Source organism: Callithrix jacchus, chromosome 3 (genome assembly GCF_049354715.1).
Source record: "Callithrix jacchus isolate 240 chromosome 3, calJac240_pri, whole genome shotgun sequence".
In the NCBI taxonomy this organism is placed as follows: domain Eukaryota; kingdom Metazoa; phylum Chordata; class Mammalia; order Primates; family Cebidae; genus Callithrix; species Callithrix jacchus.
In genome coordinates, this window is record NC_133504.1 from 192,425,810 (window position 1) to 192,452,115 (window position 26,306).

The 26,306-nt window shown below is 56.6% G+C and overlaps 2 protein-coding genes and 1 pseudogene across 11 annotated transcripts in view; 2 read left to right on the plus strand and 1 right to left on the minus strand.

Annotated features, from left to right (window-relative positions):
* Nucleotides 1-7,076, plus strand: part of CPLX1 (complexin 1) — a 41,958-nt gene extending 34,882 nt beyond the window's left edge. The window contains exons 3-4 of the mRNA XM_035294408.3: nucleotides 120-295; nucleotides 5,299-7,076. Coding sequence (XP_035150299.1) covers nucleotides 120-295; nucleotides 5,299-5,496 — 374 coding nt within the window. The 3' untranslated portion in view covers nucleotides 5,497-7,076. The remainder of the gene's footprint in view (nucleotides 1-119; nucleotides 296-5,298) is intronic.
* A 4,976-nt stretch (nucleotides 7,077-12,052) lies between these two features.
* Nucleotides 12,053-20,614, plus strand: LOC144581695 (uncharacterized; annotated as a pseudogene).
* Nucleotides 20,615-21,616: 1,002 nt separating this feature from the next.
* Nucleotides 21,617-26,306, minus strand: part of PCGF3 (polycomb group ring finger 3) — a 73,795-nt gene continuing 69,105 nt past the window's right edge. For 8 of the 10 annotated variants that reach the window (XR_013533240.1, XM_078367767.1, XM_054253589.2 and 5 more), the window contains one exon: nucleotides 21,617-25,567. Coding sequence is in view for 7 of the 10 variants with exons in the window: in XM_078367767.1 (XP_078223893.1) it covers nucleotides 25,520-25,567 (48 nt within the window). In the remaining 3 variants the exon portion in view is untranslated. The remainder of the gene's footprint in view (nucleotides 25,568-26,306) is intronic. The other 2 variants (XR_013533241.1, XR_013533239.1) reach the window with 1 other exon arrangement.

The following is a 26,306-nucleotide window of genomic DNA, read 5'->3' on the forward strand; positions in this document are numbered from 1 at the left end:
GAGGGTCGTGGGGCAGCAAGAGGGTCGGGTGCATGGAGGCTTGGGGGTATATGACTGAGACACTAGTCCAGCCTTAGGTGTCTGAATGGGGTGGTCTGAACCACCTACTTCTGTCCCAGGGGCCACCAAGGACATGGGGAAGATGCTCGGGGGTGATGAGGAGAAGGACCCAGACGCCGCCAAGAAGGAGGAGGAGCGGCAGGAGGCCCTGCGCCAGGCGGAGGAGGAGCGCAAGGCCAAGTACGCCAAGATGGAGGCGGAGCGCGAGGCCATGCGCCAGGGCATCCGGGACAAGGTGCGCGCCGGGCCGGGCCCGCCTGCCTGACGGAAGGCGGCCCTGAGTCCAGCAGGGTCTGGGAGGAAGGGCCGCGGGAGAAGGGGCGGGCGTCCCCCTGGGTTTCCTCCCCTTTGCGGGTTCAGGGTGGCAGAGAGGGTTGGGGTTCTGGATTGGGTTCCCTCTGTGTGCCCAGCCCATCCTGCTCCTGACCACAGGGCCGGCCCGGTGCTTCCTGGGCCTGCGTTCCAATGGCCAGCCCTGTGGGAGAAGGTGGAGCCTGGTTGCCCCGGGGCGGGGGTCATGGGGCAGCCGCCTGGCCTGGAGGAACCTCCGAGATGAGCCTGGCCTGGTGTAAGGCCGCAGGGAGGGGGCGGCCGCTGGGATTTGCGAGGCGGTCCAGAGCGGGTGCGGGTCCAGAGGCTGAGCCAGCGGCAAGGCCCAGGCTCCCAGCGCAGGGACAGCCATAGGCAGTCACCCCCTCAGCTTTGTCCCAACACCGGCCAGGTCAGGACGGGTGTGAGGCGCAGGAAGCAGCGGGCGCTGAGGGAGGCCTGTGTCCGGCTGCACTCCTGCCTCCTGGGTGGCTCCAGCACGGCCCTGGCTAGAAGCCAGGTGGGCACAGACGGCAGCAGAGGCGAGGATCCCCAGGCAGGGGTGAGGGAACTGGGAAATGTTCACCTCCCACATAGGAGAGGCCTTGGGTGCTGCCTGGAGCCAAGTGCTTCACCCCATGCCCTGGCCCTGAGGGGGCCTGGCAGGCCTGGCAGGCCGAAGCTGTGTTTCCCAGAGGGTCACCTCAGTCCCCTGCCCTGGACCGGCCAAGATGGCCTGGCTGCCGGGTGGGAAGGCTCAGACCCCCAGGCCCGCTCCCTGCTGCCCAAGGCACCCAGAACTCGTGGACCCAGCCTTGTGTCAGCGGCACCCAGGGAAGGGTGGGCTCCAGGACGTCTTGTGGGGAGGCCGGAGCGCCTGAAGTGGACAGAGGTTGGCATGGGAGGGCGGGAGCTGCCCAGGAGGCACACATGCCGCCCCTCTATCCAAAAGGCCAGCCCAGCAGTGCCGCCCTCCCCACCCACGGATTCCCCTGGCATACACCCTGGAGGGTACAGAGCAGCCGTTGATGGGAGTGGGTGCCGGGTGCCCTGGCATCCCACCCAGGGTCCCTGGACATTCCCAGGGGCCTCCTGTTTATGGGCTTTTCTGTGGTGGTGCCTCACGCACCCAGCACCCCCAGCTGACCCAGGTTTCAGAAGTCAGCAGAAAATGCAGTATCTCAGCCAGGAACCCTCGGATGAGCCCAGGAGAAGACTGGGTATCAGGAGTGGGGGACGTGGAAAGGAGGAGAAGGGAGGAGGAGTCAGAGAACAGAGAGAGACAGAGACATAGAGAGAAAGAGACAGACACAGAGAGGGAGACAGAGGGAGAGACAGAGGGAGAGAGAGACACAGAAACAGAGAGGAAGAGAGACAGACAGAGGAGAGAGATGGAGATGGAGTGACAGAGAAAAAGACAGAGACAGAGAGAGGGAGAGGCAAAGAGAGAAACGGAGAGAGGGAGAGAGACAGAGAGAGACAGAGGGGAGAGATAGAGACAGAGGGAGAAAGACAGAGGGGAGAGATAGAGAGAGACACAGAGGGGTGAGATAGAGAGAGACAGAGACAGCCACCAAGGCGGAGACAGACAGAGAACAGGGAACAGAGCTAAGAGCTCTGCTGGGTCGAAGTGGAGGTGACGGTGGGGTGGGGCTGAGGAAGGGATGGAAGGCATTGGTGGGGGGAGGGCTGGGAAGGCTGTGTCTGGGTCCATGTGTCCAGGCAGGGTCTCCAGAGCCGGCCGGGGCCTCTGGGGCTCTGGCTTCTGCTGGCGTGATCTCAGAGGGACAAGGGTTGTTCCAGACCATGTCATTCCTCGGGATCCCCAGAGGCAGGTCAGGACAGGCTCAGGGGGTCATGTTCGGCCTCCAAGGGCTGCGGGGACAGGGCCAGCAGTGTCGGGGCTGCATGACCTGGACAGGATGCAGCAGCTGCTCCCTCCAGTGAACGGGAGAGGCCAGGGAGATGGAGGCCCAGGAAGGGAGAAGCGTAAGCACCTCCCCGGCTTCCGTGTGGGGCCCAGAGCTGGCCGACCTTGCTGCCCAGGCCCTGCACTCCTGCCTTGGTCTGAGCCCCTCAGAGAGCAGCAGGTGGCAGGGATTGAGGCCACACACCCGCCCACAAGAACAGCCTCCTCCGCAGCCCACCAGCCCATCAGGCCCTGGAAGCACCAGCTCTCTGCTCTGGAGGCTGTCACACTAGACTCCCCTGGAGCCCCCAGTCCACACCTTCCCCACAGAGCCCTCCTTCTCAGAGCCTTTGGGTGTGGGGGGCCCCGTCAGGCGTGGTCACCTGATCAGAACATTGCCTGCCTCCAGCATCCCCGGGCTGTGGCACTCCCAGGCATCTCAGGGGTTGTTGGTTAGAGAAGCTGTACTGAGCTGCCCTGTCCAAGCCTTCTCTGCAGATGGGGACTGGGTCCTTTTGGAGTGCCCAGCCCCCCCCCCAGGCAGTTCCCAGTGGAGCATGTCGCCCAAACCTCCTGTCAGGCAGCCATCTGGACAGGCCCAGGCCCGGGGAGGGGTGGGGTGAGACTGGCCCCCGAGCTCCGAGCGCTCACCCACCTCTGGCCTGTGTAAGTTTCCAGCCACCCGCATTGGGCAGCTCACACCTGGGCCTTCCTGCAGGGGTCTTCTCAGGGCCCACCAGCCTCCAATACACTGCACCCCCACAGCTCGTGCAGCAGGTCGCAGGCGTCCACGTGGCTGCTGAATGCTGGCTGTCTGGTCCTGTTATTGGTTCTCAATATTGATCTGCACCCACTGCCCTTTTTTCTCTGCAACAGTGTTTTCAGGGTTCAGGGTCTCACCTCAAATGTGTCAGGGCCCCCCAGGCTCCCCCAGCGGCCACTCCCATCCTCGGGTGTTACTTCCCATGGGCCTAGGGCTGGGTGTGCCTGCGCGTTTGTGCCTCAGGAACCGGGTCTCAGCCGGAGTGCATGGAAGCCACGCTGTGGTGTGCAGCCCAGCCCCGGAGCCCGTGTTCCCAGCAGAGTAGCCCTGGCCCTCATGCCCAGCAGCACCTGGGTTGGGCACACGTTGCCATGGCGTGCACAGACCCCACACCCCTGGCTGGAGGGAAGCTCCCTCCGGCCAGATCTAGCTCCTAGGGGCATTGCTCTCCCCAGCCCACACCCGGCCCCACAGGATGAGCACAGGCCCCTCCACCTCCCTGCCTGGAGACGCTGCTTTTCCCGCTAAGGATGGCTGGGATGAGAACCGGGCTACTCTTGCTGCCCATGGGGGTCAGGGCTCTGTTCTCTGGGTGACACCCTGTTCCTGCGGAAGACGTCCCTGCCCTGTGCCCTTCACCTCTCCAAGGAGACCCCCACATTCCCGGCTCTGTCAAGAGCGTACAGGGGCTGCTGAGGACTGGGGTGAGCCCACCGTCCCTCTCCTCAGTGGCCAGGTGGTGCTCTGGTGCAGGTGGCTGAGAGCGTGGCACCCTCCTCTCCATCTCACTGAAGGGGGCCCTGGCCCCCACACCCAGAGCCACTTGCAGCCCCAGGGAGGGGAAGAGGTGCGGAGGCTGCCCTCAGTGGGGTTGGGAGGCACACAGCAGCCCCACATCTGGGAGGAGGGAGGGGCCTCCTTAGAGAGCCAGGAGTTGTCCAGCACCAAGAGCAGGAAATGGCAGGGGGAGGGGCTCCTCCCAGACAGAAAGGCCCCCCTCTCTAGCTGTCAATTTCCAGGTGTGCTCCTGGGTCCTGTAAAGTGCGAGCGCCCCCTCCCCTCCTAAAAGCTTTCTCCTGGATGCAGCTGCCAACACCTTCACTGCTCCACAGCACCCTTAATCACCCAGGGCCTTGGACCTGGCCCAGGGGTCCTGTGGGGGGATGGACGAGCAGCTCCTCGAGGACATCAGGCCCCCAATCCTTCCGGGCCAGCCCAGCCCCACCAGTTCCCACCTTCCTGGGCAGGAGGCTGTTCGTGGTTCTGTGGCCTCACCATGACCACAGGCTCCCTGGTCTGGTGGCTCACAGGAAGGCTGGGAGGGGTGGAGGAGTGTGGGGTGGGAAGTGTATTGATCAAGAATCAAAACCCAGGTGCCTGACATCAGAAATTTATTCTCTCGCAATTCTGAAGGCCTGGAGGGTCTTTCCCTGCCCCTCCTTCGTCTGGGTATCCCACAGTCCCTGGTGTTTCTTGGCTTGTGGCCGAACCACTCCAGATTTCCTCGGCTTTCATATGCCTGCCCCGTTCACCTGTCGGTCCTTTGCCTCTTACAAGGACGCTCTCACTGAACTTCAGGCCCCTCAAATCCATGACGGTCTCGTCCCCACCCTTACCGTAATCACAACAAAGACCTGTTTTCAAACGAGAGCAGGAGGCCAATGTTCAGCCCTACAGAGGGGAGACGGACAGACACATGCACGGGGGATGAGAAGCGAGGTGGACAGGGCGCGGTGAGGCCAGCACTGGGCGGGATTCCAGGACCGCAGTGCCTGGAAGTGACTGCCCACGGAGCTGCAGTGGCCTGCCAGGGAGTGGCCCTGCTGGGGCCCTGGCCGCATTCAGGCAGCCTTGGTCAGGCTGGGGAGTGACTGCAGGCGCTGGGCAGGAGGGTCATCTGCCGGGTGGCTGTTTCTCCCTACCTCTGCGAGAAGCCTCCTGCCCACCCCTCCCTGCCCCAGGCTGGAGGCTTCCGGGAAGGCAGGATAATGGGGGCTGGGCTGGGCTTGGAGCCAGAGGTGGGGCTGTGGCCCCCTCTCAAGGAAGATGGAAGCCCCTGCTCCCCGCATGTCAGCTCAGAAGAGGGTGGGGTCTCTTCTCCTTCTGGGGTCCTCCTGTGCCTGGTGGGCCAGGGGGCCGTGCAAACACCTTCCGGGGTTTCCCGGCCACCCCCTGCCCCCCACCCGCCCGGGCCGGGAGGTCGTGGCCTGCCCCGGAGCCGCCGGGACCCCCGCTCTGACCCCCGCCTCCCCCGCAGTATGGCATCAAGAAGAAGGAGGAGCGCGAGGCCGAGGCCCAGGCCGCCATGGAGGCCAACTCGGAGGGGAGCCTGACGCGGCCCAAGAAGGCCATCCCGCCGGGCTGCGGGGACGAGGTCGAGGAGGAGGACGAGAGCATTCTGGACACCGTCATCAAGTACCTGCCCGGGCCGCTGCAGGACATGCTCAAGAAGTAGCCCCGTGCGGGACACGGCCCCGCGGAGCCCCCGCCCCGTCCCCAACAGACCTGCCGCGGAGGCCCCCAGGGACGAGCAGAGTGCAGCCCCCTTGCGATATAAGCCATATAGCCCCAGGCCCGCCCGCCTGCGCCCCTCCCGCCGCCTCCCCACCCGGCCAGGGGCGCGCGCCCCCAGGACAGCTAAGTCGCCGCGGGCCGGGGACCAGCCCCGCGCTCCTCTGCCCGCGGGTGGCTGGAGCCCCAGCGCCTGGGACGCCCCTTCCTCTCGCCGTTTACCGCCCACCCAGCCGCGCCCGAGGCCAGGGCCGCCGCAAGGGCAGCCCCCGCGACCACCCCTGTGCGCGTCGTCCGCGGCGGTGGGGCCTATCGGGGCCACAGGAGCACAGCCATAGGAAATGGGGGTGCGGCCGGAGCCCGGCCCCCTCCCGAGCGCGGACTCCGGGGTCCGGACGGCGCCTCCCCGAGTGGAGTGTTCGCGTCCGCGCGTGGCCGGTGTGCACCCCCGGGGCTGCCCCCCTCGCACCCCTGTCCGTTTTTGTCTGTCCCAGTCCTCCCCTCTCTTCTCTCTGGAAGGTTTTGCTTCTTGCGAACGCCACGGCCATGTTCACTTCCAAACTAAAGGAAACTAAGCAATAGCTCTGGGGGACTCTCGGCCCCCACCCCCGTCACCCCGCTCTTCCCGAGTCCTCGACCCGTCCCCCGCGCCCACTCCCGGCCTCCTGCCTCTCCGCCGACGCGGCTGCTGCTTCTCCCTGGAGAGGACCTTGCCTTCGCTTTCGAACACCGCACCCTCCACACGAGCCGCAGAGGCCCGAGGCACCCGGGGGAGGGGGCTCCGGACGCTGGAGACCCCGCGCTCCCGCCCAGCACCTCCTCCCGGCGTGGCCAGTCCCTCGGGTGGGGCCTGCGGGGTTCGCTGCGTGGAGCCGGCGCGAGTGCGGACGAATCCACCTGGCGGACCTGCGGGGCGGCCCCGAGCCCTCGGTTCTCCTCCGTCCATGTTTAATTTCCATCACGATTTGTTGAATCTCAGGTAAATGAGGTCTTTGCATTTAATGAGTTTTACCTTGACAGGCGTTGCCTCGGCGCCCCAGGCCCTTTCCGTCCACATCAAAAATGCATTAAGTCTCCACGTGTTTCGGGCCAGGGCGTGGCTTGGCATTGACCTTCATGACCTTACATAGCTTTAGAGAAGCCATAACCTTAGACTGCAATACTAACCACCGACGCCCCTCCGGGCAGATGCCACCGCGCCCCTGCGCCCTGGGGACGCGGCCGGTGGGGACGTGGCTGTCCGTGCTGCTCGCCCTGTGCCCTCTCGCCGACTTCTCCCGGGTCGTGTCTTTCAAAAACTCCTGTCTTCACACCTTACAAAGCCAGTTCTGAGCAGACAGGGCGTCCTCTCGTAGAACCTGCGCACCCCGTTCCCAGCGCATGGCGCCCCGGGCCGCCGAGCTTAGCCTAGACCGCGGTGTCCTCTGTCCGTCTGTCCTGCGCCTGCGCCTCCTCCTGCATGTCCGGACCCCTGCCTGTGTTCTCTCCGGATGGAATCACAGCCAATAAACACCAGTGATTTCACCCTGCCTGGCTGTTCTTTCCAGAAGTCCATGCGGCCAGCCAGCTGGCGGGAGGACCAGGACCTCCGCTACCCATTTTCTCTCCAAGGGAGTCTCCCTCCGTTCTCACCCACCTCCACCCCGGGGCGGTCCAGCCAGAACAACCTCTATCTAAACCGCAGACCTGCACCTTCAGGTCCCTCCCACCTAGGACCCTGACCACAGGCCTGTCTCAGCTCTACCGGGTCCAGGGCCCCAGGTGACCCTGTGCTGCCCTTGCCTCACCCCACTCAGGAATTCCTGCTCCCCCAGCAGCCCCATGGGACTGTCCTCCTGAGTCTCAGACTTCACTCCCAGCAGGATGTTGTCTGCCGACAGAGGAGGTTCCTGACCCCAGCCCAGAGAGAAGCCGTCTGCCTGGCTGCTGGGGGTCCCCCCACACCCAGTCTGCTGGATGCTCAGTGCCACCCCTAGCTGCTGCCCACACTTGCTTCCCCAGAACATCCGTGTTTGACCATAAGAAAAGATGATTCCGTGACACTTGGTAAAGCTTGGTGAGGAAGACTTTATTCAGGAGTAGCACTATAGGTACAGGGACCATGTGACGGAGCTTGCCATGGGTGCTGGCCGAGGAGCAGGGTAAGGTCATTGGATGGAAAATGAGGGACATCAGGGATTAGGGGATTCTACTGGAGATAGGCAGGGCAATCAGACAGACCTGGAGGCAAGGGTGGAGGATGAGGACCCCAGTCAGATCTCCAGGAGAAGGGTTTTCTGCTAAACTGACTTAGCCGGATTCAATAAAACTGGATTTTACAAGGAAGTAGGCCAGTGGGCCTACCAGAAGATTCAGGAATTGACCACACAACAATTGTCAGGACCCCTCTCTAGGGAGCAGCATGTCTGGGTCTCCTGGAACCTTCCTGACGCTGCTGGCTGGGGCTGCCCTAGGGATCTGCGCCTTTCCAGGGCAGAATAGCCACTGCCCCGTCCCGGCGCCAGGCCCTCCTGGATGCCAGGTGGGGTCGGGAGGGAACGTGCTCTCCTCCAAGCCAATGGAGGGGTGTCTCCAGCTCCTGCGACTGCTGTCTCTGGGGAAGTGTGGGCCTCTCCCCTGCCAAGGAAGCAGCAGCTGGCTCCCCTTCCTCCCCAGAACAGAAACTCAAGAGTCTTTGCACCTACCCCTGTGCCCGTGGCTGCTGCTGGCACCCCCAGCAGGGCCACTCTTAAAAGGGCACCCCAACATCTACCCACTTCTCAGCTTCCATACTCCCACAGCCTCCCATCTCCCACCCACAGCCTGGTCTGGACCCCTGCTGCAAGCCTGAACAGCGATTCAGACATGCCAGGTCACAACCCAGGCAGCTTTCCCTCGGAGTCTCCAACAGCCCTTCCTCCAGCAATGACTGCTGGGTCAGACCTGAGCCCTACCTGGATCCAGGTGTCACCCGAGGGGACGGGGTCTGAGGCCTCCTAGGGAAGGCACTCCTCCCCCGATGTTTACTGAGCCTCTGCGCAATGCCGCGCGCTCTGTTCTAAGGGCTGGGAATACGAGCCCCTTCCTCCTGGAGCTGGTTTTTCTAGTGATGCAAGGCAGATGATAAACGTGAGTGGTGATGAGGAAAACTGAGCAGGACAGGGAGCAGAGAGCAATGGTGAGGGTTACTATTTCATGAGTGGTCAGGGGGCCTCTGTCGCAGTGAGGTACACAGACCCGGAGGGAGGCAGGTGTCCCGTGGAAGAGGAACAGCTATTCAAGAGCCAGGAAGCAGCGCTGCCTGGGTGCCACCAGCGTGGCCTGGGCCCAGGCACTGGCTGGGCACCACCCTGCGCCCAGAGTCTCCTCCTTCTGGACATTTAATTGTCTCTTGAACACAGCGGGACGGCTCTCAACCTCCAGACACGGTCTCCTCCCCAGACCAGGAAGCCCAGTCTCCTCTGACCGCCTTCTCCCCGAGGGCCTCTCCTCTCCAGCGCCCTGCACTTGGAACAGTAGTGGCTTCTAAATCACAAGCCAGCTGACCATGGGCTTTCAAGACAAATTCTAAGAGGCCTGGCAATTAAGGGACATTTTGCTGGCACCGGCAGTCCGCAGCCAGCCCAGCCCTGCCGCCCACCCCCCACCAGCGGGGCCACTGCGCCCAGGAGACCTGGAAATGGCTCCGCTGCTGTTGCAGGCAGCTGCCCCTCAGGTGATGCAGGGAACGGTGTGTGGGGAGGGGCACGAGACAGAAAGGAGGTCTGGGCCAGCTTGAGGGACCCACACACCTGGCTGTGTGGATGGAAAGGGCCTTGGGGCAGGAGCCCCGGTGAGACTTCCGGGACACCGCCCCCAGCAGATTCTACCCCCCAGCAGATCCACCCCCACAGGAGATGCGCCCCCCCAGCAGATCCACCCCCACAGGAGATGCGCCCCCCCCAGCAGATCCACCCCCACAGGAGATGCGCCCCCCCAGCAGATCCACCCCCACAGGAGATGCGCCCCCCCAGCAGATCCACCCCCACAGCACGACGGCCCCCCAGCAGATCCATCCTCACAGGAGATCCGGCCCCCCAGCAGATCCACCCCCACAGCACGACGGCCCCCCAGCAGATCCATCCTCACAGGAGATCCGGCCCCCCAGCAGATCCACCCCCACAGCACGCCGGCTCCCCAGCAGATCCACCCCCACAGGAGATGCGCCCCCCCCAGCAGATCCACCCCCACAGGAGATGCGCCCCCCCAGCAGATCCACCCCCACAGGAGATGCGCCCCCCCCCCAGCAGATCCACCCCCACAGCACGACGGCCCCTCAGTAGACCCATCCTCATAGGAGATCCGGCCCCCCAGATCCTCCCCCACAGCAGATCCGCCCACCCAGGTCTGCCCGCTGGTTGATCCTCCTCGCTGTAGATTCCCCTCAGCCATCCGCCCTTCAATATCCACTCCCCCAGGTGATCCATTCTCCTAGCAGATCCGACCCGCCCAGATTCGCTCACACAGCAGATCCATCCCCCCCCAGAAGCTCCACCTCTTCACCAGATCCTCCTCCAAAGACCCACCCCCCTCAGATCCGCCCCCTGCACACCTGCACCCCAAGAAGATCCACCCGTGCAGCAGATCTGCCCCCCCGGAAGATCCGCCCCTCGCCGCAGAGGCCGGCCTTCCCAGCAGAGCCGCCCCCGGCAGGACCGACCCGGCGGAGCCGCGCGGGCAGGGCCTCCGGGCCGGGGAAGGGAGCCGGACAGGGCAGGGGAGGGGAGCGGGCCCGCCCTTGGCCGGTCTGAGCCAATCAGCGCATGCTAGGCGGGCCGTCATGATTGGCTCCCAGAGGGTCACGTGTGGGACGTAACCAATCAGAGCCTGAGAGACGCCATTGCACGACTCTGAAGAGGAGCTGGAGCTGGGAGAGTGGCCCTCACCCCGCGGCCGCCCTTCCTCGGTCCGGCCGCGGCACGCGGGTCTCGCGGCCGACAGAAGCTACTCCGGCCCCGCGCCGTCGGTTGCGTGCTTGTCGCGTCCCGGTCTGCGTGCCCGCCGGTCCCCACCCTCAGGCCGGCGTCCCTGCCCGGCCCCGCAGCGCGCTGGCGCTCAGGGCGCCCCGAAGCCGAGACCTCGAGGCAGGTTTCTGCCCGGCGTTCCCGCCCAGGTCGGCCGTAGGAACCAGGCCCCACCCGAAACCCAAGGGCGGCCCAGCGCTCCGGGTGACGCCGGCCGGCCTCGTTTGTCTGTGGATCCCGGGGTGCGCCACGCCGGGCAGGAAGGGGCGCCGCCGGGGCCGAGTCTCAGCCTGGAGCCCGCTCCTGCCGTCGGGGACCTTTCCGCGGCCCCCACACGACCCCGGGGGCGAGACCCTCCACGACAGGCCTGCGGGGCACGGAAACCGGGCTCGGCCCACCGCCCAGACCCTGGGGGAGTCCCAGGAAAGGCTGCGGCCGGGGTCTGCGGGGAGAGACCCCAGCGCTTCCCGGCGCGCTCCTCAGCCTTGCTTCCTCCCCGTCAGCCGGGGACTGGTGGACTTTGAGCTGACTCAGCATGAAGACCCTCGGGCGTAGCCACGCTCCCCGGAACCTGAAGACCCTCGGGCGTAGGCACCTCCCCGGGACCTGAAGACCCTCGGGCGTAGCCACCTCCCCGGACCTGAAGACCCTCGGGCGTAGCCACCTCCCCGGACCTGAAGACCCTCGGGCGTAGCCACCTCCCCGGACCTGAAGACCCTCGGGCGTAGGCACCCTCCCCGGGACCTGAAGACCCTCGGGCGTAGCCACCTCCCCGGACCTGAAGACCCTCGGGCGTAGCCACCTCCCCGGACCTGAAGACCCTCGGGCGTAGCCACCTCCCCGGGACCTGAAGACCCTCGGGCGTAGCCACCTCCCCGGGACCTGAAGACCCTCGGGCGTAGCCACCTCCCCGGGACCTGAAGACCCTCGGGCGTAGCCACCTCCCCGGACCTGAAGACCCTCGGGCGTAGCCACCCTCCCCGGGACCTGAAGACCCTCGGGCGTAGGCACCTCCCCGGGACCTGAAGACCCTCGGGCGTAGCCACCCTCCCCGGACCTGAAGACCCTCGGGTGTAGCCACCTCCCAGGGACCTGAAGACCCTCGGGCGTAGCCACCTCCCCGGGACCTGAAGACCCTCGGGCGTAGCCACCTCCCCGGGACCTGAAGACCCTCGGGCGTAGGCACCATCCCCGGGACCTGAAGACCCTCGGGCGTAGCCACCTCCCCGGGACCTGAAGACCCTCGGGCGTAGCCACCCTCCCCGGGACCTGAAGACCCTCGGGCGTAGCCACCCTCCCCGGGACCTGAAGACCCTCGGGCGTAGCCACCTCCCCGGGACCTGAAGACCCTCGGGCGTAGCCACCTCCCCGGACCTGAAGACCCTCGGGCGTAGCCACCTCCCCGGACCTGAAGACCCTCGGGCGTAGCCACCTCCCCGGGACCTGAAGACCCTCGGGCGTAGCCACCTCCCCGGGACCTGAAGACCCTCGGGCGTAGCCACCCTCCCCGGGACCTGAAGACCCTCGGGCGTAGCCACCTCCCCGGACCTGAAGACCCTCGGGCGTAGCCACCCTCCCCGGGACCTGAAGACCCTCGGGCGTAGCCACCCTCCCCGGGACCTGAAGACCCTCGGGCGTAGCCACCCTCCCCGGGACCTGAAGACCCTCGGGCGTAGCCACCCTCCCCGGGACCTGAAGACCCTCGGGCGTAGCCACCCTCCCCGGGACCTGAAGACCCTCGGGCGTAGGCACCCTCCCCGGGACCTGAAGACCCTCGGGCGTAGGCACCCTCCCCGGGACCTGAAGACCCTCGGGCGTAGGCACCCTCCCCGGGACCTGAAGACCCTCGGGCGTAGCCACCCTCCCCGGGACCTGAAGACCCTCGGGCGTAGCCACCCTCCCCGGGACCTGAAGACCCTCGGGTGTAGCCACCCTCCCCGGGACCTGAAGACCCTCGGGTGTAGCCATGCTCCCCGGGACCTGAAGACCCTCGGGCGTAGCCATGCTCCCCAGGACCCGTGCGCTCTCCGGGCCGTGCTGGAAGCTTACAGCCAGAATGGCCTTTCCACCTTCTTGCTGGCTCAGAAGGCACAGGGACGGGACTGTGAAGAGAAGATTCACCCACCAGGGTCGGGGGCTGCTTGCCCCCTGAGGAGAGCAGGGGGGTCCCTGCCGCTTGCCAGTTGATGAGGCACTGCCTTGCAGTTGTCGGAGAGATATAACGGCCCCCATGGGTGCTTGGTTGGAGCAATTAGAGAATAACAGTTTAACATGATTATTTCACACAGGTGTTCAAAGAGATGGCTTTGAATTCCAGCATATGACGTCTTCAACAAAAAGTAATTGTTTAGATAAGTGATAAGATGAAAGGACTCGGAGTCTGAGTCTTCCTCTTCCAATCCCTACTGAAACTCACCAAGCAGGAGAAATTCACCTAGGACTGGGGCAGAAAATATCCACCAGAAGCCTAGCATTGATAAAAAACAATGATGACACAGGCCCGCCTGGTGGCTCAGGCTTGTTATCCCAGCATTTTGGGAGGCTGAGGCAGACAGATTGCCTGAGATCACGAGTTTGAGACCAGTCTGATCAACATGATGAAACCCTGTCTCTACTAAAGATACAAAAAAATTAGCTTGGGCTGGTGGTGTGGGCTTGTAATACCAGCTACTCAGGAGACTGAGGCAGGGGAATTGCTTGAACCAGGGAGATGGAGGTTGCAGTGAGCTGAGGTCACGCCACTGCTCTCCCAGCCTAGAGACAGAGCGAGACTCCATCTCAAAAAACAAACCCACAGCCGTGGGCCAAAGGAACACAGTGGCAAGGGGTCCCAGTGGACGCTGGAATAATGTGAAGGGCAGAATAAAGTAGCATCAGGTTATAATGCACAGTGCTGAAGAAACATCTGAGTCTATACTGATACAATGTTGGAAACGTGCTGGGCGCTGCAAACAAAAATGAGCATTGAGACAAAGGCTCTTTGAGCAATGCAGTTACTACTTCCTGAGCCCTCACTAGCCATTGTGCCGTGAGAGTACAACGAACAAAGGAAAACAGATTTACTGATCATTTATGCATTTGGGGTCATCTTTACCGGCTGATCTTGGTTGGCTGGAGCCAGACCTCACCATCTTCAAACCTGATTGGCTAACAACTTAAAACTTTTCTAAAGAGGTAAAAGCAATGGAGAACTGGGTCATACCTGTGAGCACATCCAGCACGGATATCTTGGTTAAAGCACAAGGACATAGAATACTACATGCCTGTAAGCCCGGCTTGTCTAACAGCTACTGGATAGGGCTTAACAAAGAGTTAGTAGCACACTTACCACGGTTTATTCTTTGACAAGAAAGGAACTTTAAAGAGGAACTTTTCTACTTCCCACATATAATAAGTGACTGAATGAGCCAGGCAAAGTGACACCTGTAGTTCCAGCTTCTTGGAGGCTGACGTGGGAGGATCGTTTGAGGCCAGCCTGGGAAATATAGCAGTATCCCTTTTTTTTTTTTTTTTTTTTTTTTTTTTTTTTTTTTTTGAGACAGTCTTGCTCTGTCGCCAGGCGCCAGGCTGGAAAGCAGTGGTGTGATCTCGGCTTATTGCAACCCCCGCCTCCCGGGTTGAAGCAATTCTGCCTGAGCCTCCTGAGTAGCTGGGACTACAGGCGTATGCCACCATGCACAGCTAATTTTTGTATTTTTTTAGTAGAGATGGGTTTCACCATGTTGGCCAGGATGGTCTTGATCTCTTGACCTCGTGATCCGCCCACCTTGGCCTCCCAAAGTGGTGGGATTACAGGCGTGAGCCACCGTGCCCGGCCGCAGTATCCCATTTCAAAAAACAACTGAATAAATAGATGGGAGAGAAAAGACAATTTCCCATGTAGGAGGAGTCCAAATATTTTTTCTTTGAGACGAGCTTACTCTGTCATTCAGGCTGGAGTGCAGTGGTGCACTATTGGCTTACTGCAGCCTGGACCTCCTGGGCTCAGGTGAGTGTCCCACCTCCGCCTCCCAAGTAGGTGGGACTATAAGCATACACATCCGGCCGAGTCCAAACAGTGTATGCAGAGACACTGCCCTCACAGAGGTGACCTTAACTTCCTGAGCTGTGGCTGAGCCTCACCTAGGGACCTCCTTTTAGGTAGCAGAGAAAAAACAGGGTGGTAAGCCACACTGGGACACCTCCTTCCAGAGAGAATGTGCCTCAGCATCAGGAGTAGCTGGAATTAGAGGCTTATGCCACCATGCCTGGCTGATTTTTTTTTTGAGATGGAGTCTTGCTCTGTCACCTAGGCTGGAGTGCAGTGTTTGAATCTTGGCTCATCACAGCCTCCACCTCCCAGGTTCAAGTGATTCTCCTGCCTCAGCCTCCCTAGTAGCTGGGATTACAGGCATGCGCCACCATGCCCAGCTAATTTCATATTTTTAGTAGAGAGGGTTTCTCCATATTGGTCAGGCTGGTCTCAAAACTCCGGACCTCAGGTGATCACCTGCCTCAGCCTCCCAAAGTGCTGGGATTACAGGCATCAGCCACTGTGCCTGGCCTAATTTTTGTATTTTTAGTCGAGATGGGGGTCTCACTATGTTGCCCAGGCTGGCCTTGAACTTGGGTTGAGGTGATCTTCCCACTTCAGCCCCGCTCAGTGCTGGATCACAGGTGAAATATAAAACTTCCTTATTCACAGACCACATGACTGTATAGACAGCACTCATCTAAACAACAGCAATGACTGCCACAGACCCTCATAGAGCCCGTAAGTGAGCATGTTCATTAACACATAAAAATTAATCTTATTCCCAGCAGTTTGGGAGGCCTAGGCGGGCAGATCACCTGAGGTTGGGAGTTCGAGACCAGCCTGACCAACATGGAGAAACCCGGTCTCTATTAAAAATACAAAATTAGCTGGGCATGGTGGCACATGCCTGTAATCCCAGCTATTTGGGAGGTTGAGGCAGGAGAATTGTTTGAACCCAGGAGGCGGAGGTTGAGCCAAGATTGCACCATTGCAGTCCAGTCTGGGCAACAAAGAGTGAAACTCTACCTCAAACAAACAAAAAAATTATTACTATAGACAAGCAATAAAACATTGGAAACAAATTAAAAACACAATAGCTCCTGAGAGAGGTATAAATCTAACAAGACAAAACAGGATCTGTATGCTAAACAACTAAAAATGCCAATCAAAAAAATCAAAGAAGACTTCCCTTTGTGGGGAGACAGCGCACGGTAGGCTCAAGTCGTCAAGATGCCAGTCTCCCCCAGAAGGATCTGTTCAGTTAACAAAACTCCAAAACATTGCAGTAGGACTGCTTTAGATTTAGATAAGCTGATTTTAAATTTTATACGGAATGGAAAAGGAGCTAGCTGAAACAGTAAAAAGGATAGATAAGCCAGTATTTTATTATTTATTTATTTATTTTTAGGCGGAGTTTCGCTCTTGTCACCCAGGCTGGAGTGCAATGGTGTGATCTCGGCTCACCGCAACCTCCGCCTCCTGGGTTCAGGCAATTCTCCTGCCTCAGCCTCCTGAGTAGCTGGGATTACAGGCACGTGCCACCATGCCCAGCTCATTTTTGTATTTTTAGTAGAGACGGGGTTTCACCATGTTGACCAGGATAGTCTCGATCTCTTGACCTCGTGATCCACCCGTCTCGGCCTCCCAAAGCGCTGAATCCCAGGCTTGAGCCACCGCACCCAGCCCAATAAGACAGTATTTTAAAAAAGATTAATCACATTGCACAGTTTTCACACGTACTTTAAAGCCACAGAAATCAAGACTGGTACTGGCAAGGAACAGACAGATGGATCAATGATCAGAGAGTCTAGAACAGACTCATAAACACGGTCATTTGATCTTTGACGGCAAACGAAAGCAACCCTGTGGAGAAAGAATTTTCTGTTCAACAAATAGCAATGGGACAGTTGGTCATTCCTAAGGAAAAGATGGAACCTTGACCTAAACCTCACACATATGCAAACTCAAAATGAATCATATATACATCTAATACATAAGGCTGGGTGCCGTGGCTCATGGCTGTAATCCTAGCACTTTGGGAGGCTGAGGCGGGCAGCTCATGAGGTCAGGAGTTTGAGACCAGCCAGGCCAATACGGTAAAACTCCATTCTATTAAAAATACCAAAAGTAAGGCTGGGTGTGGTAATCCACATCACACAGGTGTGATCACACCTGTAATCCCAGCACTTTGGGAGGCTGAGGTGAGCAGTTCATCTGAGGTCAGGAGTTTGAGACCAGCCCGGCCAACATGATGATACCCCCGTCTTTACTAAAAAATACAAAAATTAGCTGGGCATGGTGGTGTGCACCTGTAATAATCCCAGCTACTCGGGAGACTGAGGCAGGAGAGTTGCTTGAACCTAGGAAGTGGAGGTTGCAGTGAGCCGAGATCGCGCCATGGCACTCCAGCTCAGGCAACAGACTGAGACTCCGCCTCTAAATAAATAAATAAATGTAAAACATAAAAGTATAAAATGTCTGGGAGAAAACAGAAAAATATCTTTGGACCTGGCATTTGGTAGAGTTCTTAGACATGATACCAGAGGCATAATCCATAGAAGAATCCATAATAGAAAAACTTGATAAATTGGACTTTACCAAAATTAAAAAACTTTTTTTTTGGAGACAGGGTCACGATCTGTTGTCCAGGCTGCAGTGCAGTGGTGTAGTCACAGCTCACTACAGCCTCAACCTCCTGGGCTCAAGTGATTCTCCTGCCTCAGCCTCCTGAGTAGCTGGGACTAGAGGTGCATGCCACCACGTTTGGCTAATTTAAAAATTTTTTTCAGAGTCTGGGTCTTGCTGTGTTTCCCAGGCTGGTCTCAAATTCCTGGCCTTAAGTGATCCTCCTACCTTGGCCTCCAAAGTAATTGAGACTACAGGCATGAGCCACTGTGCCTGGCCTAAAAATGTTGGATCTGCCAAAGACAGTGTGAAAAGAATGAAAAGCTCAGCTAAAGATGGGGAGAAAATATTCACACATCACCTGTATCCAGAATACACAGAGAAAACTCAACAGTCCAACTAAAAAGTGTAAAAGACCTGACCAGACCTGCCCCAGGGATGACACAGGGAGGACCAGCGGGCATAGGAGAAGCTTGACACCAGCCACCACACAGGCCACGGGCACCTGCACCACAGCCACAGTGCAGGAGCATGCTGGCCGTGCCCCATGCCCCAGGTGTGGACCTGCTGGAAATGGAAGACTGTTTGGCGGTTTCCTATAAAGTTCAACGTACACAACCCCATGACCCAGCAATCCCACTCTTGGGTATTTAGAGAAAGAAAATCTTATGTCTACATAAAAACCATACATAGATGTTTATTGATGCTTTATTCATAAGCATCAAAAGCTGAAATTCAAGTGCCTTTCATTGGGTGAACTGGTAAACTGGTATATCTATGCAATGAAATACTACTCTGCAATGACAATGGGGAGACTGACATATTCGGCACACGGGGGTGGGAAGAGGTGAAGGAAGGGTTGGGGAAGGCACCGTGGTAAGGGCATAGCGCTAGGAGATTTGGGGGTTGGAACCACTCTGTGTGTGGACTGTGGTGGTGGTCACATGACTGTGCATGTGTTAAAACTTCAAACTGAAACAAAAAAGTTAAACATTTTAATTTAGGCCAGGTGGGCCAGCTCACGCCTGTAATCCCAGCACTTTGGGAGGCCGAGGAAGGCAGAGCATGAGGTCAGGAGTTTGAGACCATCCTGGCCAACATAGTGAAACCCCATCTCTACTAAAAGTACAAAAAATTAGCCGGGCATGGTGGTGTGCACCTATAATCCCAGCTACTCGGGAGGCTGAGGCAGGAGAATGGCTTGAACCCAGGAGGCGGAGGTTGCAGTGAACTGAGATCACGCTATTGCACTCCAGCTTGGGCAACAGTGCAAGACTGTCTCAAAAAAAAAAATTAAAGACATTAAAACACTTTTAAAAATTGACACATATTCCTTTTCATAAGCTGTAACAGAAGAAAATTTTTCAAAACCCTGCAACAATCATGCTTAAGTCAAGCTATTTAAAGTATTCCATTAAAATCTGAAAAGCACAGTCCTGCTTGCTGTGCCGTCAGTGCTTCTCTAGCCGTCCCCGCAGGGCGAGGGAACCAAACGAGGGAAGGAGCTGAATCCGGGAGGCAGGGTTTAGTAGTTGATGATACAGTCGTCTGCGTGGAAATGCAAGAAAAGCCCCCGAAGAACCTGAGGACGAGCACAGTTCAGTCCATGCCAGGTCCAGTGGGTTTCTCACCCGCCACCTCCCTACAGAAGAATCTTAAAAACAAACTGGACCAGAAGTAAGGACTGCCTGAGGAAGACCCTAAAAGAGGGGGCATTGGCAAACAGGCCACATCGTGGGTGTAGGACGTCAGCTGTCTCACAAGGTAAAAAATTAACTGCAATCCCCATTAAATTCTGATGAGATTATTTAAGTGACACAGGATAAACTGCTTCTGGAGCTGATCTAACAGAAAGAAAGCCAACATTAAAAGGAAAAAAAGGGCCGGGCGCGGTGGCTCATGCCTGTAATCCCAATACTTTGATAGGCCAAGGTGGGTGGATCACTAGAGGTCAGGAGTTCGAAACCAGCCTGACCAATATGGTGAAACCCCGCCTCTACTAAAAATACAAAAAATAGCCAGGTGTGGTGGTGGGCGCCTGTAATCCCAGGCTAAGGCAGGAGAATCTCTTGAACCCAGGAGGCAGACGTGGCAGTGAGCTGCGATCGCACCACTGGACTCCAGCCTGGGCGACACAGCGAAACTATGTCTACAAAAAAAAAAAAGAAAAAAAAATAGGATAAATGTTATCGGTCAAATAATTGCCCAACTGTGATAAGGAGTTGGCTAGAGCACGCCACAGCCTCCCCGGAAAGTGGTGTGGGCAGACACTCTGGGGTGGGCGGGGTGGGCCCAGGGGAGCATCTCCTTCCTCGCAATTGGAGCAGAAGGCACCAAAAATATGAAACAAATGTGCTTTGTGTACTTTCCTTGACAGAGGAGTGACGTGGCTCAGAGAAAGGATGCTTTGCTTATTTATGTATTTAGGACTCTGTGATTTATGTAAGCACGGTGGCATCTCTATGTCAGAAGTCAGCAATATAATTCTGTTAACGGGAGACATTCAGTGCAGCTTCTACAGCGCACCATCAGCACAAAGGCCCTACCGCCAATGCAGGACAGCCCGCCACAGCCCCTCAGCAGGGACTCAGTGCCCCTGGAGGCAGTTTTATCCTTAAAAACCAGAAGCCACACAGGCATCTACATCGGGTGGATTTGGCGGGCCTCAGGGCCCTCTAGCTGCAGATGGTGCGGGTCTCATCACAGCCAATGTCTTTGTTTTTCTGTCCCTCCGCTGCACTTCAGGGGACACTATTTGGCCTTCACCCAGTCACGGGTGTAATAACACACATGAATGACTAACATGAGACTTTTGCCTTACGCACACAGAACTGCATGGGAGAAACAAAACCACCGGTGAGCAGAGGGGCCGAGGCCTGGCTCTGAGAGCTTCCAGGTCCCTGAAGCCCCAACCTGCTACAGAACCCACGGGAACTGGCTTCCAGAGCTGCCTTTTTCTGGGGTCCTGGTGCAGGGCCCCCCACCCACCATGCTCAGGGGGAGCTTGAAGCTCTCAGACCCCAGGCACCCATGGCTGCCATGGCTTCGTGGCTGACTCCCCAGCATGGGTGGACCCAATTTTGAGGTCTCGTGTCCACTCCCTGCAGTTGATGCTGACATTAGTGTCTGCTTGGGGTTTCAGCCAATACCTTGACATTTCTAAGATGGACTTGCTGAAAGTAAAATACACTTGGAGTCAGTTAAGTCTTTTTTTTTTTTTTAATTAAGATGGAATCTTGCTCTGTCACCCAGGCTGGAGTACAGTAGCATGATCTTGGCTCACTGCAACCTCCATCTCCCAAGTTCAAGTGATTCTCCGGCCTCAGCCACCTGAGTAGCTGGGATTACAGGCACACACCACCACACCCGGCTAATTTCTGTATTTTTACTAGAGACAGGGTTTCCCCATGTTACCCAGGCTGGTCTCAAACTCCTGACCTCAGGTCATCTGCCCGCCTCCGCCTCCCAAAGTGCTGGGATTACAGGCGTGAGCCACCTCACCCAGCCTATGTAAGTTTTAAGACTAAACTTAGGCCTGGTGCGGTGGCTCACGCCTGTAATCCCAGCACTTTGGGAGGCCGAGGCGGGCGGATCACGAGGTCAAGAGATCGAGACCATCCTGGTCAACATGGTGAAACCCCGTCTCTACTAAAAATACAAAAATTAGCTGGGCATGGTGGCGCGTGCCTGTAATCCCAGCTACTCGGGAGGCTGAGGCAGGAGAATTGCCTGAACCCAGGAGGCGGAGGTTGCGGTGAGCTGAGATCGCGCCATTGCACTCCAGCCTGGGTAACAAGAGCGAAACTCGGTCTCAAAGAAAAAAAAAAAGACTAAGCTTACTTGTAAAGATTGCTGATCCTAAGGTTGTGAGAATGTAATTTTGGCCATATTCTCATTTTCTTCCGTTTCAAAATGGTTGTATATCAATCTTTAAAAACTAAAGTTTTGGTCACAGTGCTTTATTTGGGGAGGGTGGAAAACTGTCTAGGGAGATGGCACATTGAGCTCTCGAGTTGACCCATCTGTGGGCATCAGTAGGTTCTTTTTTAGCCGTATGTTCCGTGGCATAACTGCAGCAACCTCTCTTTCTACAAGGAGACAAACTGAGCTTCACAGTTTCTGGCCCAAACTCTGGTAGCAAATGCCAGACCAATTTAAATGAGGGTTGCACCAAGGGTGAACGTTTGGTGCAAATGGAGACGGTGGTTAACCTGGGAGCGAGGAGGGCTGGGGTGAGGGAGGGAGCCGTGGGCTCGTGTGTGGTTTGTGTGTGAACATGTGCGCTGTGTGCAGGCACGTGGTCTGAGCACACACGTATGTGGCATGGCTGCCTGAGTGGTCTGTCCAGTACCCACGGGATTGCTCATCCAATGAGCAAGTCATCTCTCTCGTGCTCGCACAAATGTTTCGTGTAATACATTTCCAGCCAGGAAGACTTTCACTTACGTTTTTCTTTTGCTTTTATTACAAGCATATAATATTAATTGGCAAAACACTGAATACAAGCTTCACTATAGTAAAATGAAAACATTTAAGCAATATTCCAAAAAAGATTTTAGACAAAAACTAGCCACCAAGAGTACAAAAATTACACACCAACACAAAGCATAAAAAATGTAAACTTTCAAATTAAACAGTCAAAAACATCCATCTGCGTGGTCACCTCCACACCTCACTGCCTCTGTCTGCCACACGCTGCTGGTAAAGGCTGGGCGGCTGCACCGCCCCAACCCCACCTCGCTTTCACCTGGGAAATGCGACTGACAGCCAATTAAACCACGGGAGTGGACGCTCACACGGAGGGCAGGCACATCTTAGGGGACACTCAAGCTGCCGTTCGTTCCTCAGATACACCGCCGAGTGCGAAGGACACCTGCTGGGTGAGGGAGGCCTCAGCGCGTTCCTGCGGGGCCCTGGCCATGTGGCCATTGCCTGCACCCTGTCCCCTGCTTGGCAGGGGACATAATATTTGTACAGATTATGGTATAATTTGAATGACTTTCTAATCTACTTATCTCAATTTATTTAGCTTATTTAAACACCAAGGCAGAGAAATACATTGCTCGTGTTAAGGTCACGTGATGTGGGGGTGCAGTAATGACTTCCTGAGGAGACAGAGAAACTGGATGTTTTGTGATTTAGCTACGTGCACTAAACTTACTTTCCATATCTTGAGAGCACATGAAACATTCACGTACAACGTGGGAACAGGCTGGCTCGTACCCGGAACGTCCAACCTAACGCCACCCTTTGAATGGCTGCGAACGCCATCCTGCTGCTGCGCAGAGAAAACAAACAAGGCTCAAAGCCCAGGGCTGCAGCGCCTGGGCCAGGGCAGCTCGGCTCCCAGCCTGAGGACACACGGCCCCACCCCAGGGTGGCCTGGCCACAAGCATGTTGGGGGCCAAGGCACCAGGACCCAGGAAGGACCGAGGTGGCCCCACAGCGCAGTCCGAGGCGTCACTGGCTGACAGGCACCCACACACAACCGCAATACCAGCACCCTCACAATAACAACCCATGAAAAAGGAAAGACGAAACAGCTGGATGTACACACTTTGGAATTCCACCTATATTCCCTTTCAGTTTAGCAGAATAAATGCTACATTACAGTTTAAACAGATGTCTAATAAATGTGTGTTGGAACCTATTGCACAAAAGCATAAAAAAATGCTCTTCATCCACATAAAACAAAAACATACAAATTAAAAGCTACTCAAAGTAAAAAGAAGCTTGCAAAACATCTCACAATTTCATTTTATATGCCTGTAAATAAAGCTGGACCACGGAAACCAAACAACTGGATGGGAAAATATGATAGAAGGCTTAAAATAGAATAAATAATTTTATAAAGTTAAGTTTTCTTTTCTTAACCCCCCAAATCTTAAATTCAATATTATATATTCTATTTGAATTTTCTATTTCCATGAAAACTGCATCGGTGAGACCGTATTCTGGGTAATTAGCCCCACTGCTGTTGAAAACGACGCATAAGGTGATTAACAGCATTTGTTTTACCAGCGTAAATAGTCGTGAAAACTTCTTCACAGTAACTCCATCTGTTAAAAAAAAAAAAAAAAAAAAACAGAATCCGACCATTAACTGATCCTGGCTGTCATGCTGGAAAAATGAAATTCAGCCTTTTTCTGTGAAATGAGAGTTTGACAGAAAGGAAAGAAGGCCGCCTGGAGGCTCCACAGACGGGGCCATCGCGCTCCAGCCTCCCACGACCAAGGCTGCAAGGTCAGACAAGAGGCAGCGGCCCCAGCGCCAAGTCCTGTAGTGAAGACCGTCTGCACGACGAGCTCCTAGAAAAATAGGGGCCTCTGCTGCTGAGGTTTCATCAGGTTAACGGTTACAAAAGCAGGGTTACCACCGGCTGGAGACAGCAAGGGCTCCGCTCACCCGTCTCTGTGTATTTATTTAAATGTATCAGCTTAGCACCATAGCAAAGTCAAGTGATTTCAAAGATAGCTACAAAGTCACAAATATATACGATGAGAATATTACAATACTCAGTCTAATCTCAACTGTGATTTGATTTTATTTGAATTTGGAGGCTTGTAACTGTCTAATCCTTCCTTGTTTTGCCACACAGGAAAATGCCTAAGTTCGAATGTGACACTGAGAACTGCACTGTGGTCACACACGGTTGCAGAGTGCTCCAGCAGTATGTATATTCTGAGGTAGACAGGTAGTATTTATTCATACACAGCTACTCACAGACCCTTAGACGGCGACTCTAGAAAACGGTCTGGACGAACAGCAAGCTTAGGGAGCAGCAACGCAGACCATCCTGGGAGGTGATGGGCTTAACAGAGAGGTGAGTTTTGACCAGTTCCTAACAAAGAACTTGCTTTTATGTTTTCAAAGGCCTTACACTGACAATCGCTCAGATGGAATGAGTATGTACGTTTCCTCATCCCTACGATGAGGTCCCTTGAGCTGCTTTTTATCTAAAGGAAGTGGAAGAAAACAGCAAAATTCAAGGAAAGGATCTCCAAGATGGATGGCTGCTTGGAGAGCCTGAATGGTGGCCAGGGAGCACCTGGGCCCTCAGGGAGCGGGGGTGGGGGGAGGGATTCAGCTCCACAGGAAATCAACAGGTATAGCCCGGACAACACCCCAACCGCTCCAGAAAACAGCCCTTCTCCTCCTGGCCTTTCCACACTTCCAAGTTACTGTTTCAAAGGGAAAAAAGTGAGCGCGCTGGCAGTTTATTCTCTAATGGGACAAAAACATGACCATCTGGTAGGAGAGGGGCTAACGGTACAAACCGACTGCGGCTGAAATGCAGGTTCCCTCCAAACCCTTCAGCTGCTTACCGTCCCTCACACCCCTCGGCTTGGAGAAACTAACAGGCCACAGAGCACACAAGCTCCTCACAAGCTCCTCCCACCAGCAGAGGGGAAGGGAAGGCCTTGGACAAAGGGGCCAGCGAGTGCATCTGGGCATGAGCCTGAAGCCACCACCAGTAAATCCTCCCCAGGGCCGCCGGGCGCTCCATCTGTGGGGCCTTCCTGGAGAGCTCTGACCCCAGCCACCACTGCCTCTCTCTGCAGCAAAATCAAAGGAGAGAAAACGCAGGAAATCAAACGGTGGCACTCAACAATTGGTGCCATCTTTAATACGCGTAATTGTTCTGCAAACCAGCACTGCGCTGGTCACACGGCCTCTGGTCTACCTGCTGAGCGTGTCCAGGCTGTTTGCAGGCCTGGGTGTGTCGGCCCCAGGCGAGCGTCCGACCCGAGTGAGTCCAAGAGCCGACCGCTGCGGTCAAAGGGGAACCAGTCAGGGAGCTGCTGTCATCGTGTTTCATAGGGTGGAAAAGTAAATACAACGGTTAAATCACAATGCTAATGAAAAGCTCTTTCGCTTTGCTTTTAAATTAAATTTTTATATAACTCCTAAATCTTCAAGAAGCTAAAGGCAACATAAATATCATTCACCATGAAAAGACATTTTTTTCAATAACTTAGGAAGGATTCAATAAAAGTCCAACTATTTTTGAGGCTTATCATGAAACCTAATTCATAAACTAAACTGAAGATAATTCAGATTTTCAAGACCTGGAAAGCAGGCAGAGGAGCTCGTGTCAGAAGGTGACTTGGAACCTGGCTGCCTGTGAGGCTGAAGCACGGGGAGACTGTGAAGTGTTTTCATCCTCTGTAAACGTGGTGCTGGTAGTGTCTTGTTGAGTGTGAATTCTCTCTCATACAAAAGTTATAAATATTCTCTATTCAGAAGTCTGGTCCACATGACACCCAGAGGCAACGTTCTTAAGCGCGGCGACCAGGAGCACCCAGGGGTACTGGGCCCAGTCTGTGGGCGCCGCGCGGTGCCACTCACAGCAAGTCCATCTTGGGTCTGTAGTGCAGCAGGAGTGGTGCCTTCTGGAAGACACGAGAACACACAGCGCCTGATTACCCGGGGTGGAGGCAAGGAGACGGACCTACTTCATTGGGAGGGGTGCTGAGGAAACACCCAGGATACAGTCCATTTGCGAGGCTACACCAGAGACCCTTTGGTCCTGAGCAACGTTGAGCTGGGGGAAAGAGGCTGGGAAGACACATGCCCTCTCCCCCAGCCCCAGGTGACCCAGGGACCACTGCACACGCTGGCCACCTGTACCTGTCGTCGCCCTGGCTGCTCTTCCCTGCTCCCCTGCTCCCTTCTCCCTCAAGCCCTCTGGCCCAGCCCCAGACTGGCACTGGCTTCTCACCCCGCGCCTGGGCAGCAGCACCAGCTGGAGGTGGGAGGGTTCCGCCACTGGTTTCCTGCTTCAGAGGTGCCCAGGGGCACCCTCTGCTCGTGACGCTCATGACCTCAAGTGTCCCAGCAGGGCCCTGTGCCCGCTGGAGCTCAGCTGCTGCCTTTCCAGGCTGGCTCTGGGTTGTCTGGGGTTGATTTCAGAAAGACCAGAACTGGCGGCTGCTGAGTCATCACTTTTCTTCCCCCCCCCCCCCGCCTTTTTTTTGAGGCGGAGTTTCACTCTTGTTGCCCAGGCTGGAGTGCAGTGGCACAATCTCGGCTAGCTGTAACCTCTGCCTCCTGGGTTCAAGTGATTCTCCTGCCTCAGCCTCCTGAGTAGCTGGGATTACAAGCAACCACCACCACACCTGGCTAATTTTG